The sequence below is a fragment of the Musa acuminata genome, chromosome BXJ2-9, assembly GCF_036884655.1.
Source record: "Musa acuminata AAA Group cultivar baxijiao chromosome BXJ2-9, Cavendish_Baxijiao_AAA, whole genome shotgun sequence".
Taxonomy (NCBI): domain Eukaryota; kingdom Viridiplantae; phylum Streptophyta; class Magnoliopsida; order Zingiberales; family Musaceae; genus Musa; species Musa acuminata.
In genome coordinates this window covers 5,987,336-6,009,695 of record NC_088346.1, presented here as the reverse complement: position 1 = coordinate 6,009,695, position 22,360 = coordinate 5,987,336, and the positions used below count along the sequence as shown (strand labels likewise).

The following is a 22,360-nucleotide window of genomic DNA, read 5'->3' as shown; positions in this document are numbered from 1 at the left end:
TCTTTCCACTAGCTATAACAAGAGAACCCTTAATGAGCTTCCATTATCCTTTGTAAAATCTGCTATCATAGTCTTCATCATCTAGTCTTCCAACTGAAATTAAATTCAGCCTCAAATCAACCATATGCCTCATATCCTTAAGCACCAACTTGCAGCCAAGGTTGGTCTTTAAATAGATATCACCCATGTCAATGATGTTTGTTGTGTCATAGTTGCCCATCTTGACAACACCAAAATTTTCACTTGTATGTAGCAAAAAGCTCTCTCCGTGGTGTAGCATAATAAGAAGCACCTATGTCAATCACCCACTCAAGATCTTGACATACATAAAAAAAAATATCATCAGAAGAAGACAAAATCAAATAATCACCACCTTGCACTGTAGCTGTAATATTATTCTTTGACTTTGTAGACTCTACTTTTTTTTCTTTTTTCTTACTCTTCTTAGGTTGTTTACATTGGTTCTTGTAATATTATTCTTTGTCCTTTCTCACCACAGTTATAGCAAACAATATTTTTTCTTGATCTTAACTTGCTCCTACCCATGCGTGAACTGCTTTTAGTCTTTGACCTTCCTCTGTTCTCTAAGATAAGTGCCTATGAATCATTTTGAGATGTTGCTGAATTCTTTCTTCTTAACTCATCATTCAACAAACTGCTTGTTACTTGACTCATGGTGACAACACCATCTGGCGTAGAATTACTAAGGAAAACCACTAGTGTCTCCCAACTTTCTGGTAATAAATTGAGAAGTAACAATGCTTATAATTCATCATCAAGAGATATTTTCATAGATGATATTTGATTAGTAATACTCTGCATTTCATTCAAATGCTCAGCAATAGAAGCACCTTCTCTATATTTTAGGTTCATAAGTTTTCTGATCAAAAAAGCTTTGTTACCAGCTATTTTTCTTTCATAGAGACCTTTCAATTTTTTCCAATGAGAATATGCGGAACTTTCAGTAGAAATATGGTGAAAGACACTATCATCAAGCCACCGTCGAATAAACCTAACTATTTTTTGATCTAACCTCTTCTTCTACTCATCATCTGTCATAGTTGTGGGTTTTGCACTACCTCGTTGCAACCTTTTTCTACCTCTTTTTATAACCATCACACCCTCCCTAATATAAATTAGAATTAAGTTAAGAGGGGGTGAGCTATGGGTTAATAAAGCCCACCTTGGGCTGAATATGAGCTGTCAGCCTAACACCCCCATCGTCTAAAACGGATAATTCCTCGCGAGCCTATTGGTCGCATCAATAATCGAGTGACCAAATTATCCCTTATCAATATCATAAGGTAAAATCATGTTGGGCCCATCCAAAACAAATACTTGACTTATTGGAATACTAATAAGCTTATTTAGTTTCACGAAGAAAAAAAAGTTAAGATCGAGTAACATCATATGATACCCACCGAAAGCAAATTACTCACGATTTCGTATGATCGCGTTGATATCTATTTGTCATCTAATGAAATTTGTAGAACTTGATTACGTCAATTTAAGTCAAATTTATTGGGTTTAAGCTTGTGGAAAACGTGGAGAGCGACTTGCCTCGACTCGAGGCAAGTCAAATATATTCGGTATCTCTTTGGTGTCCATATCTATTTGACTTCTGACACGAGAATGCAGCTGTCTACTGTTGATAGGGTTATTAGTTTCTTCTTCTTCTTGTTCTTCTTCTTTTTCTGTATGATAAGGAAAGTTGATACATACGACAACTCTCCCTTCGTGGCCTGTCAAAGAGTGTGAGTCTAATACTGATTTCCATGTCCAATGAACAGCCTACAAAAATCTAAAAGTTGATATCAATCTTGTGTCTGCTCGTCAAAACTTCAATGCTTTCCTTTTCCTTTCTTTGATACAATTGTGAATCATAAACTCTTTAAAAAAAGATTTAATATTTCTCCATAACTCCTTATCTATGTTTACGAAAAAGATCAAATTATTCGCTGTATGAAAGACTTACTTTAAATTATCACACTTTGGCATAATCCCTTTTTACGTTTCATAAATCATAAAAATTTTACTTATATATTTTCTCTTACCCTCTCTAAACATTTTAGGATGAAACTCGAGAGCACCCAAATATTCCTCATATCTCTCTCCCATCAAAACTAAAAATACATATAATATTTATAGAATAGCCAAACCATGATTACTATAGTTTTCTCTCTTCACGAGGAATCATAAACTCTTTTAAAAAAAAATTAATATTACTCGATAACTCCTTATCTATGAAAAAGATCAAATTATTCATATCAATTACAAGACTTACTTTAAATTGTCGCATTTAAGCATAATCCCTTTTTACACTTCACAAATCATGAAAATTTTACTTATTATTTTCTCTTAGAGAGGCACCCAAATACTCCTCGCATCTCTCCCCCATCAAAACTAAAGATACATATAATATTTATAGAATAGTCAAACCCCGATTCCCTTATCAAACTAAAGATACATATAATATTTATAGAATAGTTGATTACTATAGGAGGATTAATTCTCATATTAGAATTTTTTTATTCTTCTAGGACACCCATTTCAAAAATCTCAAAATAATTATCAATCTCAGAACTAAACACATCTCTAAGATTTTTAATTTATTCAATAGATATTCTTACGCTACATGCACACGTAAACATTTGAGTAACACCATTAATAATACTTTGATTCTCTCTCTTCCATTTATTGGCATGAGACAGTAGACTACGTAGTCGCACAAAGTGTAGTACATGATTACTACAGTGGCATCATTGAGAGCTTCCGGTCAATTAAAACGTGGAGTGAAAACTTCGTCTACTTCGGTCAATTAGTCCCTTTTTGTGGTGCATGCCGGACCTGTTTTGACTTCACGTATGGCCGGCATGGCTGTTATGGGAGATCGGCCTCTTCGTCGTCGGCTTCTATACCTAATGCCGGTGGTGACCACCGATCGAAAGAGACGCATGAGAAGGGAAGTCCCTCCGTGGCCACTCATATAGTAAACGATAGGATACGCTTCCGGAAACTGATCTCCGTGTCGATGAAGATGTCGAAGCTGTCCTTTTATCAGAACTCCATGGCTCACTTTTTCCCGATCACACAATGTTTGCACGTGATATGAAGATCCCTTCGTCACCACTCATTGCCGTAATTCGAATAGACAGAAAATTATTGATATAGAAGCTGAGATAATGGTGGCTTTTGATTTATTTTATTAGAACTTCAAAGTTTTCTTTTTATTTCTTCGTCCCTTTTGATGTGTAGATAGTGACTTTTAGCGATTGAGGATGAATCATGGCATAGAGAGAGAAAGAAAAAGTAAGAGATAATATAAATATGTAGCCTTTAACTAAAGATTCTATAGTGGGATTAGGTAGGGTTTGCATCATGACACTTCTAAGAGATAATATAAACTTACTTCATACAAGACAACTTCTATGGCCTTTCATGTTTGGCATAAATGGATCTCGTTCTTTACTAGCTTATGATCTGCATCGCTTGCTTTCTAATTTATTTATGTTGGAGGACATTAAAGAATTCAGGCTTGAGGGCTCCTTTTTCACTTGTCCACGGCAAATGCACTTAGAAAATATCATATCCACACTACACGTGTTATACATTGCCAATGTGTTTTTGTGGCCATTTCTGATATCCGAGTATACATTGCTATTGTAACTCTTTATATTCGAAAGCTATTTCGTTTTCTCGAGTATAGAATAATGAGATTTACTGTGTGATGGCATATATTTATCATCTCAATTTTTTGGAAAACAAATTTTGATATTTATTTTTGTTAGGAAAGGATGGTTATGGAGAGACCCTTTACATCTTTCTTATGAAAAGGAATCCACAATTTTTTGAAGGTATCTTCCACAGAAAAAGAAAATAAATTCTTCTTAGAATCATCCATCACTCTTATCTTTTTTTTTTTTCTATATCAATTATCTTACCTTAGAATTGGGTTCAAAAATCCCCTCACCTCTTTTTTATCTGAAAAAATCGGTTAACATTAGCACATATGAGATATAATTTAAAATTGAAACTATTAAATTATTGATTATTCGACTCTCTTAATTCCTTTTTTTATAGTAAAATATAGGAAAAAGATATGTCTATCGTGTTGAATGGATAAAAGGCAGCAGCAGCAGACACACAGTGAGCGTCGGCCCCCTCTGTCAGGCAGAATAGTCGGTAATGGCACCGCTACAATCCATATTGTAGCTGCAGGCATTATTATGAGAAGCATGATTGGCTCCTTTATTCAACATCGCCCGCTTTCTGGCTTCTCAAAGTCTCCTGCTCTTCGTACCAACGCATCCCCACCAGCTTGTAGTCGGAAGGCACGAGGGAAATTCCGGAAGCTGTGGCCAGCGACCTTCCACGGTGATCCCTATAGCCCTCTCCTTGCTTATAAATACCACTGCCATCCTCCCAGTCTTCCCCATCCCTCGCTCCAAGTATCCATAGAACACAATAACATATGGGGAGCATTAGGCATCTCGTTCTGGCCAAGTTCAAGGACGAGGCGGCGGTGGAAGAGCTGCTGCAAGGTTTGCAGAAGCTCGTCTCGGAGATAGACGTCGTCAAATCCTTTGAATGGTAAGGAACTCATCCATAAATGCATTCCTCGTCTGTGCTATGTGTGTCTTAGTTAGGAGTTGCATGCATCGTTTATCACATCGGTACCTGACAATTCTTCAGGGGAGAGGACGTGCTCAAGGACGAGAGGCTCGGCCAAGGCTTCACTCATGCGTTCCTCTTGACCTTCGGGAGTGCCGAAGACCTTGCCACCTACATAAAGCACCCCAGCCATGTGGCATTCGGGAAGGCATTCCGTGCAGCCATTGACAAGATCCTGGCCATCGATTTCCCGGTGGTCACCAACAAGATTAGTGCTTGAAGCCATAACTATGCCATGATTAGTTCGCAAGCATATGTCTACGTTGTCTCGAGTATTATTGTTGTCTCTGCCGTGTGTCAAAGGCTACGTATTGATAACGATGAAGTTATGTAGTAAACCGTAAAGTTAATACAAAATAAAACCTACCATTGTCGTATAATATTGCTTTTACCAAAACATATGATCATGCGAGGATTAATTAAATCCTGTAATAGTTTGAAGTCATTGAAGTTGAAATCAGATATTACATGTATAACTATGCACTATGGATCTAATAACTAAAGATAAATCGTATCCAATATATTTCTTATGCTTCCAATGGGCAGATGAGGGTTCATACTGAGATCCAAATGGATTCGTCAATGGTGTACAAATACGAGTTATAGAACTGAATAGGGGCCATATTGAGACTTAGCCGCATGCGGAGAATGTGCTATATGTCATTGGCACGTGCAAAACATGTTAAATTACTCTTCAGACTCGAGATGGTATATGTCACATGTCAAATTACATCAACTCAAGTAAATGAATCTTATAAGTAGAACTTTGTACCGTTGGTTGTTCAACAATCATACGCATGATTGTTTTTCTTATGCAATCAATAAAATGTATGATAATACATGAACTTGATGCTTTGTTGAAAAGCATTTCCATGATTTCATGCATATTATGAGTGAGATTTACTTATTCTCTCACCATCAATTAATGGTTAGAATTAAAAATATTATTTTAATGATACCAAAAGTGAAACGGTTTATAGACTTTATGATTAGCCTTCTCTTCAAAGAGAACTTTCAACTTCTCGTTTATAAGCTATGATTGATTTCTTCATTATTTTTAAAAAATTATATCGTAGATCGGAAGTACTCGTCGTTACTTTTACTATCTTCTTACCTTTCTTCTTGGAGTTCTATAGAAAATCAATATTTCGTAACCTAATGTGTTAGCTTATTCTCTTTCCGATAATTGTGTGATCACTAAAGAAATCAAAGTAATAAAAAATATTTCTACACATGCTCAGTTCACAATATAACTCAGTAGTAGAAATGATTAAGAGTATGTCGATGCTCGTAGCATTGCAAGTCTTCTAATCCAGAATGGGAAGATTAGAACCATTTATTTCTGGCTCTTCTTTTCTTCCAAAGAGGTGGAGTTGTAAAGGTACCGTGTTGTTTGTGAAAGGCATGCACAACAGATTCGAGAGGCATCATAACGTTTTCCAAAGAAGACTTCGCAAGGATAGGGACGAGTTAGATTTGGAAAGACTGTGGAACGCCGCTACATGTCCTATTCAAAATGATCAATGAGTCGTTGATGTATTCATTCTTCTTTGTATCTTTTGATAACGCTGCACGTATGAGAAGGATGGGAAGAAATGTACAGTACTAGTTTTCATTTTGTCCATTGAAGCTGAAGAGTTTGGTGGATCTCTATTTTTCTTTTGTTTTTTTAAATAAATATTAAAGATCAATGATTCAAGCTCGATGAATTTATTAATTTAATTATCCTATCAAATCTGATAATTAATATTGAAATAGACTAGAAAGGACTACTCTATTTGTGGATGAGGGCTGGATAGCATTTCATTCATGACTTCTATTTCCACCCACAAAACAAATTGTGCGTCTCTCCTCAAGAAAAACATGTGCTGCGACCTTTTTATCTACTTCAACGATTCACTTGCATTTTTGTGCCGCATCTTTCCGAGGCTCGAGATGGACGGGCCGGTTGGTGTTCGATAGATTGATGGGTCTCCTCGTTTGTTGCTTCTGACCACCAACAGAAGGGAACACACGACAGGGAAAGTCCCTTCGTGGCCTCTCGAGTCGTCAAAAGTTGGCTTATGGCTGCTGGAGACTGATCTCCATGTCGAATGAACAGACAAGAGATAAGTTAAAGGCTAACGTCAAAGTTGTCTATTTCTCTTGACTTACAATGCTCCTTTCTTTTTCTGTTTCTGATGGCATGATGTTATACATGATATGGAAAGTTCTTTATGGCCAGTCATATTGTAAAGGATAATTTACTAAAAAGTCTTTGTCGATAGTTTCAATCTTTGAGCGTCTTATATGTTGTAAACGATAGTTTCTAAAAAATATTTATTTTCAAAAAAAATACTGGATAAAAAACCCAGATATTTTCACTTTCTCACAGTAACCATAGATCACTCGTTTGATTTAAGAAAGATCTTTTGCCCTTAGATTGTGGCCGGTCCAAGTTTATAATTATATTTTGGTCCAATTCAGTTCTCGTCGATTTGTACGATATTTTCATATACTTTATTCTCAAAATTGTTTCCCATGTTTTCCATCCAATTTTCTTTATCCTATTGTTTATAAGATATTAAGGTTATCTGTCCTTGATATATCAGTGGAGTAAAATTTCTATCTCTGCACTTAATCTCCCATAAATGGTATGTGATGTCACGTTATATGATCTCATATAAGACAAAATCAAATTGATCATCATGAGATCTTTAATGACCTATAAAATGAATCTAAAACATGATAATAATATTATTCAAATAGAAGTGAAAATGTCCACCTTCTCTACATTACAGAACCAGGCAAAACCTCAATAGTCTACATTAATATGTACAGTATATTACTATGCTTTGACTAATTTTACACAGGTCAATTTGGTGCCACTCGGAACATCACCCAGCGTGCAGATCCTTTTGCGTTTCACATGCGTAAAACTCTTCTCCACTCTTGATAGAATAAAAGAATCCTTTAAACTGATGACTTGCTTTGCTGAGATTCAAGTGATAGCAAAAGGCAAACTGCACAACTCGAGGAAATTAAGACTGTGCCAGAAGAGGTGCTTCTACAGTTTCATCCCCGCACTGGCTAGTCTCATGTTCAGGTGGTTTATCTGGATTCTCCGAGTTAAGCAGACAAGCATGGGCCAATGAGATGATCTACATACAAATGCAACTTTAGATCAGAATGCAAGTCTACAGTGTCGGTGCATACCTGAAATTTCTGTTGGGATGTTGAATCTGTGGAATTACAAGTGGAAATGTGTGTGCAGCAAAGGGAGATACAACATACCAAAGAAACTGAGGCAACCAGAATGCTGAAACCTTTGCAATTAAAAGGGGCCTTGCCCGAAATGAACAGAGCTGAATTCGAAAATTTTGCAGAGATAAAAATGTTAGATGTTAGAAATGCAACTCTGCAGTCTTACAAATCTGAGAGAAATACTCTACTTACATGTTAGTGGACTCATTACAAGAGGTGATAGAAAGCTTGCAACTGACTGCACACCTGCAATAAGTCCTTGTGCCTTCCCCTGTAAATGAACCAAATTCCGCACTCAATCATGGACAACTAAATACTTGGACTGCAGGCAGTCCTTTTGTTCCCAATCAAACGTATAGCTTTATTTCTCATACAAAGAGATGGAGTGTTCCATTCACAATGAATTTGCCAACAGGTCATAGCTTAAATCATGGTTTCAAATACTTATCAAACTAATGGACACAACCGGTATCACTCGGTAAACAATTAATGTTTATTCTATAATTGTTTTTGCAAGTAATACCGGATGTTATGGTTTGGCATATAACAACATAGATGGGTAAGCCCAATTAACACCCCCGAACATAGCTTCCAACTTTCTTTGTCCTCTCTCCAAAGGGGTGTGTAGGCCAGCTCCCTTGGGATTTTACGTGATTAACTACCTGGTTTAAATTATTTAAAAATCAATAATAAAAATTACTTTTAAACAATTTGGGAACAACAAACTGGGCAAGAAAGACGCTAGCCCTGTAATTCTTAGATCAGCTAACCTTGATCACCGTTGACCAAGTTTGATCCTGATCCTCTCCCAGTTTTTCAGAGTCTCATCAGGCCTGACCAGAAATTGGCTGAAATCTACTGATGCCAGTCCAAACTGACTGAGCCCTGCTGTTACCAACTGACACTTCTGACTGATCCTGACAATTCAGCTAATTCCTAACTAATTGGGCAAAATTTGGCGAACTGTGATCTGGATTCTGTTCCTTACCTTGTGAACCTTGTATAGTATAGTTGCTAAGAATTGAAAAAGAATTTTCTTTTTTTTTTATAAATGAGAAAGCCTCATATTAAACAGATTTTTTGTTATGTAAAAAGCTAATTAGATTGATGTTAGATCTATAAGTTGAATGAGCACAACTTTTCTTTTGCTTTGGAATATCTACCTAACCATGCACCTATTTCACATAAAGGAACTCCATGATATAAAAATTTTCAGTACTTGGCAAAGAAACCAGTTGATAAATTTATTTGGCATTTCCTTATGAACAGACATTTGCATTTTGCAATATTGTTAGAATATTTACTTAAAAACCAAAGTTTTAGCAATATACCTGATCACTTGAAATAGCTGCTTTTGAGATGATGGCGTATGTCTGCCAATGATGATATCTTAGCTTAGAATGTATAAGGTCACAAATATAAAACTATCCAAGCAGTGAAGAAAAACAATTTTTACAAATAAATTTAATTAACAAATCTAAAGGTATAGTCATTAAATGTAAAGTTCTATGTATATTTAACATTTCAGTAAGACAAATTACAGAAACAAATTTTCTGAAAGTCGAGATGCTTACCGATGGTTTAACAAGGACATAGATGACTCCAAATGAAGCACTAAGATAAGGAACCTGTAGAAGTTATGTAATCAGAGCTAGAGATATCTTAAACAACATGCAAATCACTTCATCTGCTAAATAGTTCTCTGCTTGAGTGGTATTTGGCTGTGTAACAAAAACTGATAAAGGACACATAACTCAACATAAAGTATGGATAAAAATCATACCCAAGGCGCCCATGCCAAGCCATAAAGCATACCCTGTAAGAGAAAGATACATTAGGAATATGTAAACTAAAACAAATTCCAAAAGTTCGAAGAAGATTAAGACTAACATAAGCAATTGAAGCACCCAAAGCAATTAGAAGTACACCCTTTTCTCCCATAAGAGGATTGATAAGTGGAAGAACCAAGATCTACAAACAAAAGAGTCAAATCAGCAACTTCAAGCACAACATAAAAAATGATAAATTAATACATGATTACGTCTGGTTGCATTAGTAGCTGACTCAGTAGGAAATGTTTTCAGGAACTTGCAACCTATCACAAATAAATCGTTTTGGCATTGAACACATCAATCACTTGAAAATAAAATCGATGCATAACATATGATAAAGAATTCATTGATCATGCCGAAATAGCCAATGCATATATGCAGCACAAATATAATATAACATCCTGTTAACTAATTAAAACAAAAAATTAGCTCCTCTAGAGTATGTGCAATGATTATAAAATGCAAGGCAAAGGATGTTGTAATATGTCTACCATCTGACCAGAAGATATCTCTAATTAATGCGAAGATTTACAACAAATGATGGAGAATTATTATCAGAAGCAAGTGGATCAGAAAGAGAATCTCAAACCCGGTCTAGCTGAATAGTGACTCTGTGAAAATTAAGTAATTGAAAGATCTACCAAATTTTGTTTTTTAGTAACTCTCTTTAAATTTCTCTGTAACGTAGACAGTTTTAGAGTTGGGTAAAATACATAAGATGTTTGCTGGTTCAGAAAACATTATGTTATACACAGCCAAAACTTGTTTGATGAACTGTAAATTACAACCAGCTATACTCAAGAAGTACATTTTTATGGTGATGGAGATGTTCCTATAGTGGAGAACTTCTATCTGCAAAAGACAAATTGATGTTGATTCTTTTTTATTGAATGACAATATAAATAAATTTATTAGTATAACTCATTTTCATGAATATATACACATAATTTTACATATATAGGCCAAGTTACCTGTCTGGTACTAGTCCAATCACTTGAAATATCTAATTCAGAGGATGACAAGTCATTGAAGATAGTAAATACAGTTTCCAGCATGAGAAAGTTCTTTCTACATCTAAAAGTTATATTTGATGCTTCACTAACAAAGAAAGGAAAAGAACTGATAGAGACAAATAGCAGATTAAGAATGAAGTGGTACAAACAAAAGCCATTGTGGCACCTGGGAAAATATAGACCCAAAGCTAACCATCAGTAGAATTTCCGAGAACTGGTTTTTGTTGAAACCAAAAGCTGACTTCAAATAGTACTGCAGAAAAAATTTATGTAAGAACCCACTTGTTCATATGTGATAATAGATCTAGAACATGAGAATATCTAGTGAAAGAATTTAGAAGACAAGGATGTAAACAAAAGTAAACTTTCACAAAAAGCTAAACAAATATTACTGGAGGACAATGAAAGAACTATACCAGTAAAACACTGCTTATGCCAGACATCCCCAACTCATAGAAGAAGGAAATGGATGAGATGCACTTGAGAGTTGCACTACATATTATATACAAGAAGACTAGTTAGTAAGAGATAACAATCATCATATTCCATGGATGTATCCATGAAAACAGATTAAAATTTAAGCTGCTGGACACACTAAAATTGTTGTCAGGGAGTCCAAATTGAGCAATGTTATTACTAAATACTAACAGACAAATGAATGATCAGTTCCTGTAAATTAATGATAAGAATGTGACCTGTACTCGGACACTGTAATAGGTGCAGCATAGAGGAAAGTTACAAAAATTGAATACACATACTTCAAATAAAAGGTTAAATGATCAAAATAATTACCTACTATTAATAACAAAAATATTATCTTTCATCGAATACCAACGTTCCACGAAGACTTTGAGAACAATGGATGAACACGATCTGTTTTCACTTTGTCTTGGAGACACCATGACCGTCTCGACCAGAAATATTTTCAAGTACAGTGTGGAACAAACCAACAAACATATTGACACCTATACATGATATCAAATAATAGAATGACAAATGATGGTAAACAAAGTTTCAATGCTGAAAAAAGAAAGTGAAGGCTTATAAATATGATCAAGAACATGCCTCAAATATCCACCCTTCAGGTAGAAAGCGAGCCAGGATATTTCCCAGTACATGTGCAGCAGAGAAAAGTCCAGTAATCCATCCAAATGCAGCAGATCTCTTTCTGACCTCAATTACATCAGCCTAGTTGAATTTCTGAATGGATCAATCCGTAGCATGGGCAGGAATATGTGCATGTATATGACACTTGAGATTCATATAGGAATCTATGTATATGTTCGCCAACTCAAAGCTTTTAATATGAGGCTCAACAGGAGATAGTTATATAATTCTTTATGTTTAGTAACAAGAACTTTTTTCTCAAGAAAGAGCTAACAAGAAAGATTGTTGATAGATAGGATAGTTATATATGTACCAACATTTTAAGTGAAAACACTCTTAACACACTTAATAGTTGATGTTAGAAAGTTAGATAATCTACACAGGAATATGGAAGGGATCTAGTGAATGAAACTGAAGAGGACATAATAAACTGGGATATACAATTTAAAAGATTTTAACTATCCCTTGCGTGTGAAATGGATTTGGCAACACACATGTAGGATAGACCTTTGTATATTCAGATATATAGATATTCTTATTTCAATAGGTGTCTTACAGTATGGTTTCTATTTGTTGGAAGAGTATTCTGAAGAAACCGGGGAAATTTTCAATTGTCAACTTTGCTATGAAGTAGTACAGCCCCAGGGTTTTGCATGAGCAGATAAGCACTTGAATTGCACTGATGGATGTGGCAAAATGAGACACAGTATTGCCAGATAAAAGTTGTAGTGAGGACTTTATTAATGATATATTCAAAAGGGTTAGTGGCCCATATAAGAAGGAAGCTAGTGCATAGGAAGTTACAAGGCTACTGCATGTAACTTGACAAAACTTTTGAGACTTTACCAAAGGCATCAATGGCCTCCAGCAATGGCTTAAGTCAGAAGCCGGATTCACCTTTGACACTCTAGCAGAGACGTTGCTAACCTCTAGTGGTGGCTCCACTAAAATTTTAAAATGAGTGCTTACTTGAAATATTGTTCAAAAGCGAATTAGTATCCCATTACTATGTTGCTAGTCTATCCTCTTCATTACCACAAAACTTCATTGTTGGATCACATATTAAATATCTAAGAAGTTATTATTAGACATGCATGGAATAGAATTTAAGTGTTGTGAAAGATAATCTATCATAAATTAGCAGAATTAAGATAAGACAGTCATAAAACTGAACACCAACAGAAAACATATTATCAGTCTACTCTATTTGCATATAAAAGGAAAAAAAAAAACCAAAGCAGGAGAACCTCTAACCGCATAAGCAATTGATATGCATAATATGCTTCCTTGACTTATGATATATGATATTGTGCGAAGTACAAAATACCAATAGACAGCTGCCCTGGAATCATCCCAAGCAAGTATGGCTGCAATTACAAGTACAAAGTGAATATTGAGAAATAAAAGGGAAAGAGATTTACCAAAATTCTACTTGATGAAAAATATTGACTAATTGGAAAATGAAAAGGTTAAAAAAATATGTGAGAGTTAACATAACAAATTAAGTTAGTTTAGGCATCAATACAACAATGCCATGAAATGTCAAATGAAATATCTAATAACTTCAAGTACTGTACTCACTGATAGTATAATTATGCTTCTTCATTTATCTTGGATACGTTTATGATCATTAATAGACCATTAAGGAAAAGGAAAATCTTTTTGACACTTATTTATCTTGGATGCCATGAGATGTGCTTATTTTCAGTCTACACTGACTGAAAATATAAAGCAAAAGGAAAATCTTTTTGACACTATGTTGTACACTAATAGACCATGCTCAACAACATAACTAAGTGATTTATAGTGATCGCCTGAATTATATGTCTAGGAAGGATTACAGAAGATTCATACCAAATGGGACTATAGATGTAGAAATAGTAATGAGAAGCAGCGGTTTACGCCCATATTCATCCGCTAGCTGGCCCAAAATAGGAAGCACCACCATTTTAAATACTCCAACAACCTACAAGGGCATTGAAGAATTTAAAATCAAGCCCAACAAGATATCAACCGCCTTTGATGTTTGATCTTAGAAGTTTCAACTAATCTCCTCAGAATTTATCTGAGAATCATGGATATATCAAATACCAAGCTTCATTTTATATTTTTAGATTCAAAAAGATGAGAAAGAAATAAGAACGAAAACTCCAATGAACATCCAATAGCAAACATTTGTTTATGTACTGATATAAGACCAACTCCAGGAGGCCATCTAAGTTGTATCAGACAGTTCAATAAGTTCAAATTAATTTAATTCCATAATCCTACTGGAAGTACATAGCTATGAAGCAATGCTCATAAGTCTAACAGGGAGGTTAAATGATCCTATTCCCTACAGAAAATTATGCAAGTCGAAAATGGATTTTCTACTGCCACAGGTTGATTTGCAAGGAATATACAACTTTGGAGTATAAATCGATTCCTTCTGCTTGCCATTGTGAAGTGTAATAATCAAGAGCAGAATGAGGATCTCATTTTTTGTGATCTGTTTCAGATTTCTAATTGTAATTTCTGATGAAGAAGCCACAAGGCTTCCCATACCTTTGGCCTTAACCACTTAACCTTTTGCTAATTTGTAATTGTTAGACTCAGGTTGGCCCTAAACCCCTAACATGTTGGACAACCAAAATTTGTTGTGACAACCTATCAAAAAAAGGAAAGAGTCTGACTAACGACATTTTGTTTTGCCAATGTCAAGGTTATCATTGTAACTACAGAGATGGGAAGTGACTATTGACACATCCCCCGATGGTTAGAGAATTCATTCAAGTACAGGTAAGAGCATCTTGTCTGTAAACTAATGTGATACTAACAGAAGGATATTAGTTTTTTCTTTAAAATAAAACTACAGACATGGGAATAATCCATTGCCAATCCAAGTGGAACAATGCTCTAAAGATTCACACAAGTGGTGCTGGCAACATATAAATTATCAGATTATTTATGAAAAGCACATCAATTAAAGAGGCACTGTATGAGTTTAACAAATAAGAATGTGAAATCTTGATTCTTGAAAGCAGACTATATATTAACCAAATAATTCATCAACTTACAACAAGCCCGTATTTTTTTATTCGGTCAACTTTGAATACAACTATAAACAAATCAAATTTAAAACGATACGAAAAAAAGTAACACAATTACGAGTGTCGTCTAATCAAGTCACTTCTTGATCCAAGTCTGTAGTATAAACATAAAACATCATTTACCGCAGGAAGCTAATCCCAACATAGCTAACTCACAGGAAAATTAACTCATGAAGCTATCCATCCCGTTTTCAGGGACATCAAAGATCTAACCCCAAAAACAGCTACTCAAGAGACCTGGGAAAATCGAAGGGCGAATATGCCCGGCGACTACAACTACAGTAAAAATTAAAGCCCGGATTCGGAAGAACAAAAATGATGGACATAAGAGAAGTCACCGTCTGTTGGAGGCCGGTGATGTAGATGGCCTCGGCACAGGACCTCTCGCCGGGGCAGAGGGCTCCGGTGGTGACATCCACCAGCACAGACACCGTCATCTCCTCGGCGATCCAATGGATAAACAACGGCACCAACAAGTGAACCAACGGCCTCAAGATCCTGACATCACTCACCGCCATTATCAATTAACCCTCCTCTCCTCTCGTCTGCTACTCTCCTCCTTTCTGTTCCTTTTGCTTCTCTTTGTACTACTCCGCGCAAGAAGCGTCAAAGGTAAGGATGGCCCATTTGACGCTTAGCGGCTTCTTTCTTGCTCGGAGACGGCTGGTGGTTGGCGCTGATGATACAGATTTTTCACTTCGAGCCGAGGATGGATGTTACCAGATCGGCCCGGGTTGATGTGGCCTCCGCGGAGGGACTGCCACACCGCTCAGAACTCGTTTTAGGGATGACTAAGCATGACAAGTTGGCAGCCCGCACCTATGCGGGGCGATACCAGCCACGAGCGATCGCGTGGCAGACGCTGGACGGTGACCCTCGCACGCGTGGTCGCTCGTGCTCCGGGGGTGTCGATCGAATTGATGATGACGACGCGCCGCCGCGAGCAGGGTTGGTGGCGATCATAGGTGATCACAATTTGCACGATATTTGAATCTACTTACGTGTCTGAACTCGAATCCGATTTATCTTAGGTCGGTTCAAGCTAATGGAATAGATTCGGTACCAAAAATACTCACCCGATGCATTTTACATATAATAATTAATTGTGGGGTATTGAAAATTAGAAAGTTGCATAGAGATGCCATCACCGTCAATCAAGTCCAATCTGCATTCAAGGCTGCCATACAGGTGGCCATCTTACAGTAATTGACCTTAAGAGTTCATTCATATCGCACTCTCATAAATCTGACATTTGGGGACAGTTTTGGGAGGAAACTTGGAAGGCAAAAAATATCTATTTTTGATTTTTCTTCCCCACAAAATATCTCTAATTTGATTTTTTTTTTCCTAAAACAAAGCTCCTACTATTTTAGTAAAAAAAATAATTTCAATAATTAATTAATCTTTTTCCTTGTTTCCTTCCATTCTAAGTCAGATCTAAATGAACAGTGTGGTCTTCTGTTTCAATTGAGGCAGGAGTGCATGGTTCCGCTGGTTCAAGAGCTGTGCCTTCTTACACAGCCTCTCAGTCTCCTTCATCACGCAGCAGTTCTGCCAAAACAGCAAGGTGTTGAGCCTCTCCATGACTCGTCTGCAGGAAAACATATGTAATGCCAGTTTAGAGCAAGGAAAGACGAGTTTCTACCATAAAAATTGAAGCAGAGAGTCTATAAAGATGCCGTTAAATCAACAGTGCTGCAAACATTAAAAGGCACTGCAGGCGCATGAAGATTCCATATAGCACGAACAGCACCTAACAAGAGGGGACATGGCGGAGCTTTATCTGATACGTGGAGATAAGAATAGTAGCAGTGTGAGTACCACCTACTGGTCAAGAAAAGACGGGAAGAGTATGGGGGTGGTGGGGGTAGTGGAGGGACTGCTTATAGCGCGCAAGATGAGGAGAAGGTAACACCTTGCGTCCCATGCACAGTGGCGTGGCACCGGAATGATGCTAAAGGAGAGGGGAGAGAGGGGACTGGCGACCGGTGGTGCGGGCGCGAGCAATTAGTGTTGTACTCGTAAGCGAGCAGACGGTCATGCGGAGGATTATGTCTAAGTTTCTTATTGTGTTCTCTTGTAGTATCCACCATATTACTACATAAAATTCTCCAGTAAAAGTTGCTCGATCAAGGAGTGGAACAGGAAGAAAGCAGTAACGCAAACAGAGAACGGAACACTGTGCGGAGGATGTAATAGCAGATCCGGTATCAGGGTGTCAGCCGACGAGGCTAGGTTAAGATCAATTTTGGATTTCTTAGTTCGTCGTTTGAGATTGAGGAGAGGTAGGTAGGGACTTTCCTGCACTCGTGGTTTGCGATATTTGGGACCCTGCTTAAGCGTGATCCTGTACCATTTTGGATCTTCCTCTTCCTGGAGAAAGCCACTGTCGTCCTCTGCCATGCTATCCGCTGCTCTCCTGAATGCCTCGGTGACGCTATCAACCAAAAGCCCCGAAAGGATCGCCAGCTGAACTGCCCTTGTCGAGCGGTGCCTTGGGCGGGGTGCATGCGGCTCTTCCTCATGGCCCAAGGCCTCAAAAGGATTGGATATGAGGGCGGTAATTGATTGGTATGTAGAGGGATTATGATGATGAGAGGACAAGGCAAAAGGTTTAACACCATTCTGACGGATATCTCCAACACTATCCGCTGCGAATTGTGCACCGCTCATCGTCCGTCTCTTTACTCGAGGCGGTAAATCCTGACCATCTACCGTGTCGGGCGCCCGTGACCGCTGGCCACCGTCCGTGGAACACTCAGCGGCCCCGTGTCAGGATATGGCCGCAGGCGATACACTTGTTCGTCCGGGACGGGGACAGACACGAACGGCATAACAGGTGTCTCGGACGAGGATGTTCTTATTTATAGCCGCGGATAACGTTGCCGCTTGCCAAGCGTTGTTTCGAAGAGGGTAATTTTGGAGTGGTGTTTGCCGGAGACAACATGAAGGTGTGTCGTTTCTCCTTGTACATGTTTTGTGATGGTGGATCGAGAATGGACTTTGTCGAGGTTTCTCTTTGTTTCGTTTTTAGGAGAGTGCACCTACCGTGTTTTGTATTGGGAAGCCATGAACTGGTACTATAATTCAATTTCTACAGCAGCTACTCGGTGGCGAATGCGATTAATGACCGAAAATATATGAACGGCACCTTCTCTTCTTGTTTCCCTAACCATGTCGCAGTTACTTTTCGACTGTCGTGTACAACTGGAATAATACAATGGATGTTAATCGAGGACTCATGCACAGGTTCATGAGACAAGGTCCCATACACGCAGTTCCGCCGAGGAGGAAGGCAAGATCGGGAAAGGGAAACAGAAGGCGGAGAACGGAGGGCGAGATGGTGAACAGCAGCAGGCATCTAAAAATAAGAAGGCGAAGGTCGAGGGGGAGAATCGAGATGCAAACGGCAAACCTGCAGTAGACGTTGCTGTCGAGTTTGAGGAGTTCTGCAAGGCTACGAGGCAGCATCTGTCGATAAACGAGATGCGCAGGATACTGGAAGCTAACGAGCAAGACCCTTCTGGTTCTGATGATGCAGTCGTCCCTCGATGGTAGTTCTGCATCCTAATACTACTCGAGCATTCTGATGTCTTGAGCTATGTATTCATTCTAACCCTCCTGCTTCCGTCGTTCTGCCACAGCCAAGATATGATGTTCTATGGGCCCTTGGAGAAATGCCCGGTCTGCCGTAACCAGGTGGATTGCAGCGGGAGCAACTACCTATGCAGAGGGGCTTACAGCGAATGGAGCACCTGTATATACACCACCACCGACGCGCGGAGGAGAGATCAGCCGTTGATGATCCCCGAGGGGATTGGAGATGAGACGGTTAAGGAGGTGATATAGTCTCTCTACTCGCATCATTCTCCTCTTCCCACTTGTACGCACGAGAAACATGACCTGTTGGGTTCGTCTCATCGCAGTGGATCAAGAAACAAGAATCGAGAATCTACCCTCGCCGGGAGTTGACTTCGTCGAATAAGCCTTTTGCTGGATTGGTGATCTCCCTCTCCGGTCGTCTGTCTCGAACACATGTAACGTCTCTTTTTCTCTCTATCTTTGAGTTCCTACGTATCCTACATTCTGCTCCCCGGCGACCAACTTCTGAATTGACTGGTGTAGCAAACATGGAGGGAGGAAATTGAGAAGCATGGCGGAAAGGTCTCTAATAACATTATTGGTATGTAGGGACTTCTTCCTTCTCTCCTCTGCAAAAAGATGGTTGTGAACTTGGTAGTCTTGCCTTGACAGGTGCCAATTGCTTGGTTGTGTCCCCTGCGGAACGTGAAAGAGGAGGTTCATCCAGAGTGGCGGAGGCAATGTATACTCATCGACGAATCACACTCGTCGACTTGATTCTATTGTTTACTTTCAAGTCAAAACTTGAACTTTAGATATATTATTATCTTTTACTCTGTTTCGTGGTGAAACATCAAAACAGGGAAAGGAACATTGCTGTGGTGAGTGAAAACTGGTTGATAGATAGCATCCAGAAGCAGCAGGCGCAGCCCCTCGATGCCTACGACGTCGTCTCTGATCTTATCCCCGAGGGAAGGGGAATTCCATGGGACAAAATGGACCCGAACGAAGAAGCTCTCGAATCTTTGACGGCAGAAGTAAGCTGTTCTTGTTTCTTCTTCGTTTGGACTGAGAAAATGATCTCACCGCCAAGGGGGATTCCAACTGGTTTTGGCAGCTCAAGCTGTATGGAAAGAGGTGTGTCTACAAGGATAGCATGTTGCAGGAGCAAGGAGGGTTCATATTTGAGAAGGATGGAATCTTATACAACTGTGCGTTCTCCCTTTGTGATCTGGGGAGGGGAATCAACGAGTATATCTCGACCTTGCACATGATTTACTGGAAGCTCGTGTGTTTCGGATCATATGATATTCTCTGTCCATGCATCTTCTTGCAGATATTGCGTCTTGCAGCTGATTCAGGTTCCTGAGAAAAACGTGCATCTGTACTATAAGAAGGGCCGAGTAGGAGACGACCCCAAGGCAGATGAGAGGGTCGAGGAGTGGAACAACGTGGATGATGCGCTGAAAGAGTTTGTTCGCCTCTTCAAAGAGGTCACAGGGAACGAGTTTGAGACATGGGAGAGGGAGAAGAAGTTCCAGAAAATGCCTCTCAAGTTCTATCCTATCGACATGGTGAGGTTAATACTTGAGCTTCTTTTTGCGACGATTTGTTGGTGTCCAAATCAAATTATTTCCGCAAATATATGCCAGTCAAGATCATTCGTGTTGCAGGACGATGGTATTGATGTGAGACACGGGGGATTGAGTGCTCGGCAGCTGGGTGTTGCAGCTGCTCACTGTAAGCTGGAGCCACTGGTGGCGAAGTTTATGAAGGTCTTGTGCAGCCAGGAGATCTACAGGTAGGTCATGCTGCTGGATTCTGTAGAACAGAATGCGAACTCCATGCATCAAAATCTCTGCCTTCCCGCTCACAAGCATGTATTGAATAGATATGCAATGATGGAAATGGGATATGATTGTCCAGACCTACCCGTGGGAATGGTCACCGATCTGCATCTAGAAAGATGTGAGTTAGCCATCCGACTCTTCTATGTCTACTGCTTCTACAATATCCGATCATCCGATCAAGAATCTATTGCTCTCAGGTGAGGAGGAGCTGCTCAATTTCAGAGAGGACATCAAGAAAGCACCTGATTCGAGCGACAAGGCCAATGTCCTGTGGCTGGACTTCACCAACAAGTGGTTCACGCTCATGCACTCCGTCCGGCCGTTCATCATGAAGAATTTCCAGGAACTCACGGTTCACGTAAATGAACACGAACGCCTGTGTTGTCTCGGGGAACGCTGTGGACGAGCGACATCGATTAACACGGCTTGCCTGCTGAAACTTGCAGGTGGCTGCAGGACTGGAGTGCATAAGGGACATCAACGTTGCGTCCCGCCTCGTCGGCGACATGTCTGGTGCGACCGTCGACGACCCACTTTCCGATCGCTACGGCAGACTCGGCTGCTCTGTGGCACCTCTGGACAAGGAATCAGACGACCACAAGATGATCCTCAAGTACCTCGAGACCACATACGAGCCCATCAAAGTTGGAGACGTGGTTAGCAACTCTTGTGATTTCTCGAAAGCTTTCGTCGAGGATCTCACGCTGAAGATTCAATCTTTCTTGCAGACGTACGGTGTATCCGTGGAGAACATATTTGCCGTCGAATCGGGCGCTGGTCCTTCGTACGAGGAAGTGAAGAAGCTGCCAAACAAGATCTTGTTGTGGTGTGGTATGTTGCAGTCCGATCCACGTCTGATTACGGAAAGGGAGCAATCGACGAGATTAATCGTTTTCCATTTACGATCGCAGGAACGAGGAGTTCTAGTTTGATTAGGCATTTACAGAAAGGACTGCTCCCATCAGTATGTCAAATACCAGCGCCTGGATACATGGTAAGCGGAGACTACGACTTCATGATCGGCAAATGGTGGGATCGGTATCATATTCTTGTTCTTTAATTTCTCAGTTTGGAAAAGCGATTGTTTGCTCAGATGCATCGGCTGAGGCCGCTAGATACGGATTCACCGCAGTTGACAGGCCAGATGGGTTCTTGCTCTTGGCCGTGGTTTCCCTGGGAGAGCAGATAACTGAGATGTCTACTGCACCAGATGTAAGAATGAGTCTTTCTTGGGTTTCTGCTGCAAGCTATCCGCACAATGAACTGATTCGTCTGTGGGTAGCAGGACACGAAGGAACTGGAGGAGGAGAAGGTAAGCGTAAAAGGACTCGGCAGGAAGAAGCCCGATGGGTCGCAGCACTTCAAGTGGGTGGACGACGTGAAGGTGCCTTGCGGACGTTTAGTTGCGTCCGAGCACACCGATAGGCCGCTCGAGTATAACGAGTACGCTGTTTACGATCCGAGACAGGTGATGATGTTTGTCTACTTCGGCTTTAGTTGCCGAGCAGCGTAAGTTCTCGACGGGGTTTGCTCAAATCTCGTGCGGTGACGTGCAGGTGTGCATGCGATTCGTGGTTGCCGTGAAGTACGAGGAGCAGAACGTGGTGATGGGTGAGGAATGATCATGAGGAGACCTGTTGCGGGGGTCCTTTGTGAGGGAATCTTTTTCCTGTTTTGTAGAGAACCTGTTCTGTAAGAACTTTGAATGTGAATACGCTGCGGAGCAGGTGTAACGCTTGCTTGCTTCTGAACGGATGCTTACTTCAGGTACGGTGTACTAGATTTATGGCTATGCTTGGTAGAATGTAATGGCGAGACCATCGACCGACAGCAATGGTGAGAAATGGACGACTGCAAGTAGAATGCATCGAGAAACTCGACTTGGAAAGATAGGGCTACAGATTCAATAACACACTGTTAAATCTCGTTTCACACAGCTACATGAGAGCAGCCTGTCGGCCAATGTCGGACAT

General features: G+C 39.5%; 3 protein-coding genes across 4 annotated transcripts; 2 read left to right on the top strand and 1 right to left on the bottom strand.

Moving 5' to 3' along the window:
- Positions 1-4,432: 4,432 nt before the first annotated feature.
- On the top strand, positions 4,433-5,051 carry LOC135621924 (stress-response A/B barrel domain-containing protein At5g22580-like). Its single transcript, XM_065123552.1, has 2 exons — positions 4,433-4,590; positions 4,693-5,051. Exons 1-2 carry the CDS (start codon positions 4,472-4,474, stop codon positions 4,889-4,891), a joined length of 318 nt encoding a protein of 105 aa, XP_064979624.1. The 5' UTR covers positions 4,433-4,471; the 3' UTR covers positions 4,892-5,051.
- A 2,332-nt stretch (positions 5,052-7,383) lies between these two features.
- Positions 7,384-15,669, bottom strand: LOC135622819 (uncharacterized). Its single transcript, XM_065125021.1, has 14 exons — positions 15,294-15,669; positions 13,721-13,832; positions 13,121-13,233; positions 11,825-11,947; positions 11,552-11,724; positions 11,176-11,251; positions 10,926-11,012; positions 9,805-9,885; positions 9,698-9,730; positions 9,489-9,542; positions 9,246-9,287; positions 8,107-8,185; positions 7,945-8,015; positions 7,384-7,811 (listed from the first exon to the last, which is right to left on the bottom strand). Exons 1-14 carry the CDS (start codon positions 15,471-15,473, stop codon positions 7,692-7,694), a joined length of 1,344 nt encoding a protein of 447 aa, XP_064981093.1. The 5' UTR covers positions 15,474-15,669; the 3' UTR covers positions 7,384-7,691.
- A 526-nt stretch (positions 15,670-16,195) lies between these two features.
- Positions 16,196-22,153, top strand: LOC135622818 (protein ADP-ribosyltransferase PARP3-like). 2 transcript variants are annotated; one of them, XM_065125017.1, is made up of 18 exons: positions 16,200-17,906; positions 18,205-18,509; positions 18,600-18,795; positions 18,882-18,992; positions 19,081-19,138; positions 19,210-19,279; positions 19,400-19,574; positions 19,655-19,788; positions 19,874-20,111; positions 20,211-20,338; positions 20,429-20,505; positions 20,585-20,745; positions 20,834-21,043; positions 21,116-21,218; positions 21,299-21,381; positions 21,456-21,599; positions 21,673-21,855; positions 21,944-22,153. In XM_065125017.1, exons 1-18 carry the CDS (start codon positions 17,901-17,903, stop codon positions 22,007-22,009), a joined length of 2,448 nt encoding a protein of 815 aa, XP_064981089.1. In that variant the 5' UTR covers positions 16,200-17,900; the 3' UTR covers positions 22,010-22,153. The 2 variants fall into 2 exon arrangements, with proteins under 2 accessions (XP_064981090.1, XP_064981089.1); XM_065125018.1 differs by lacking the exon at positions 21,944-22,153 and having other exon boundaries at positions 16,196-17,906; positions 21,481-21,599; positions 21,673-21,814.
- Positions 22,154-22,360: the final 207 nt, after the last annotated feature.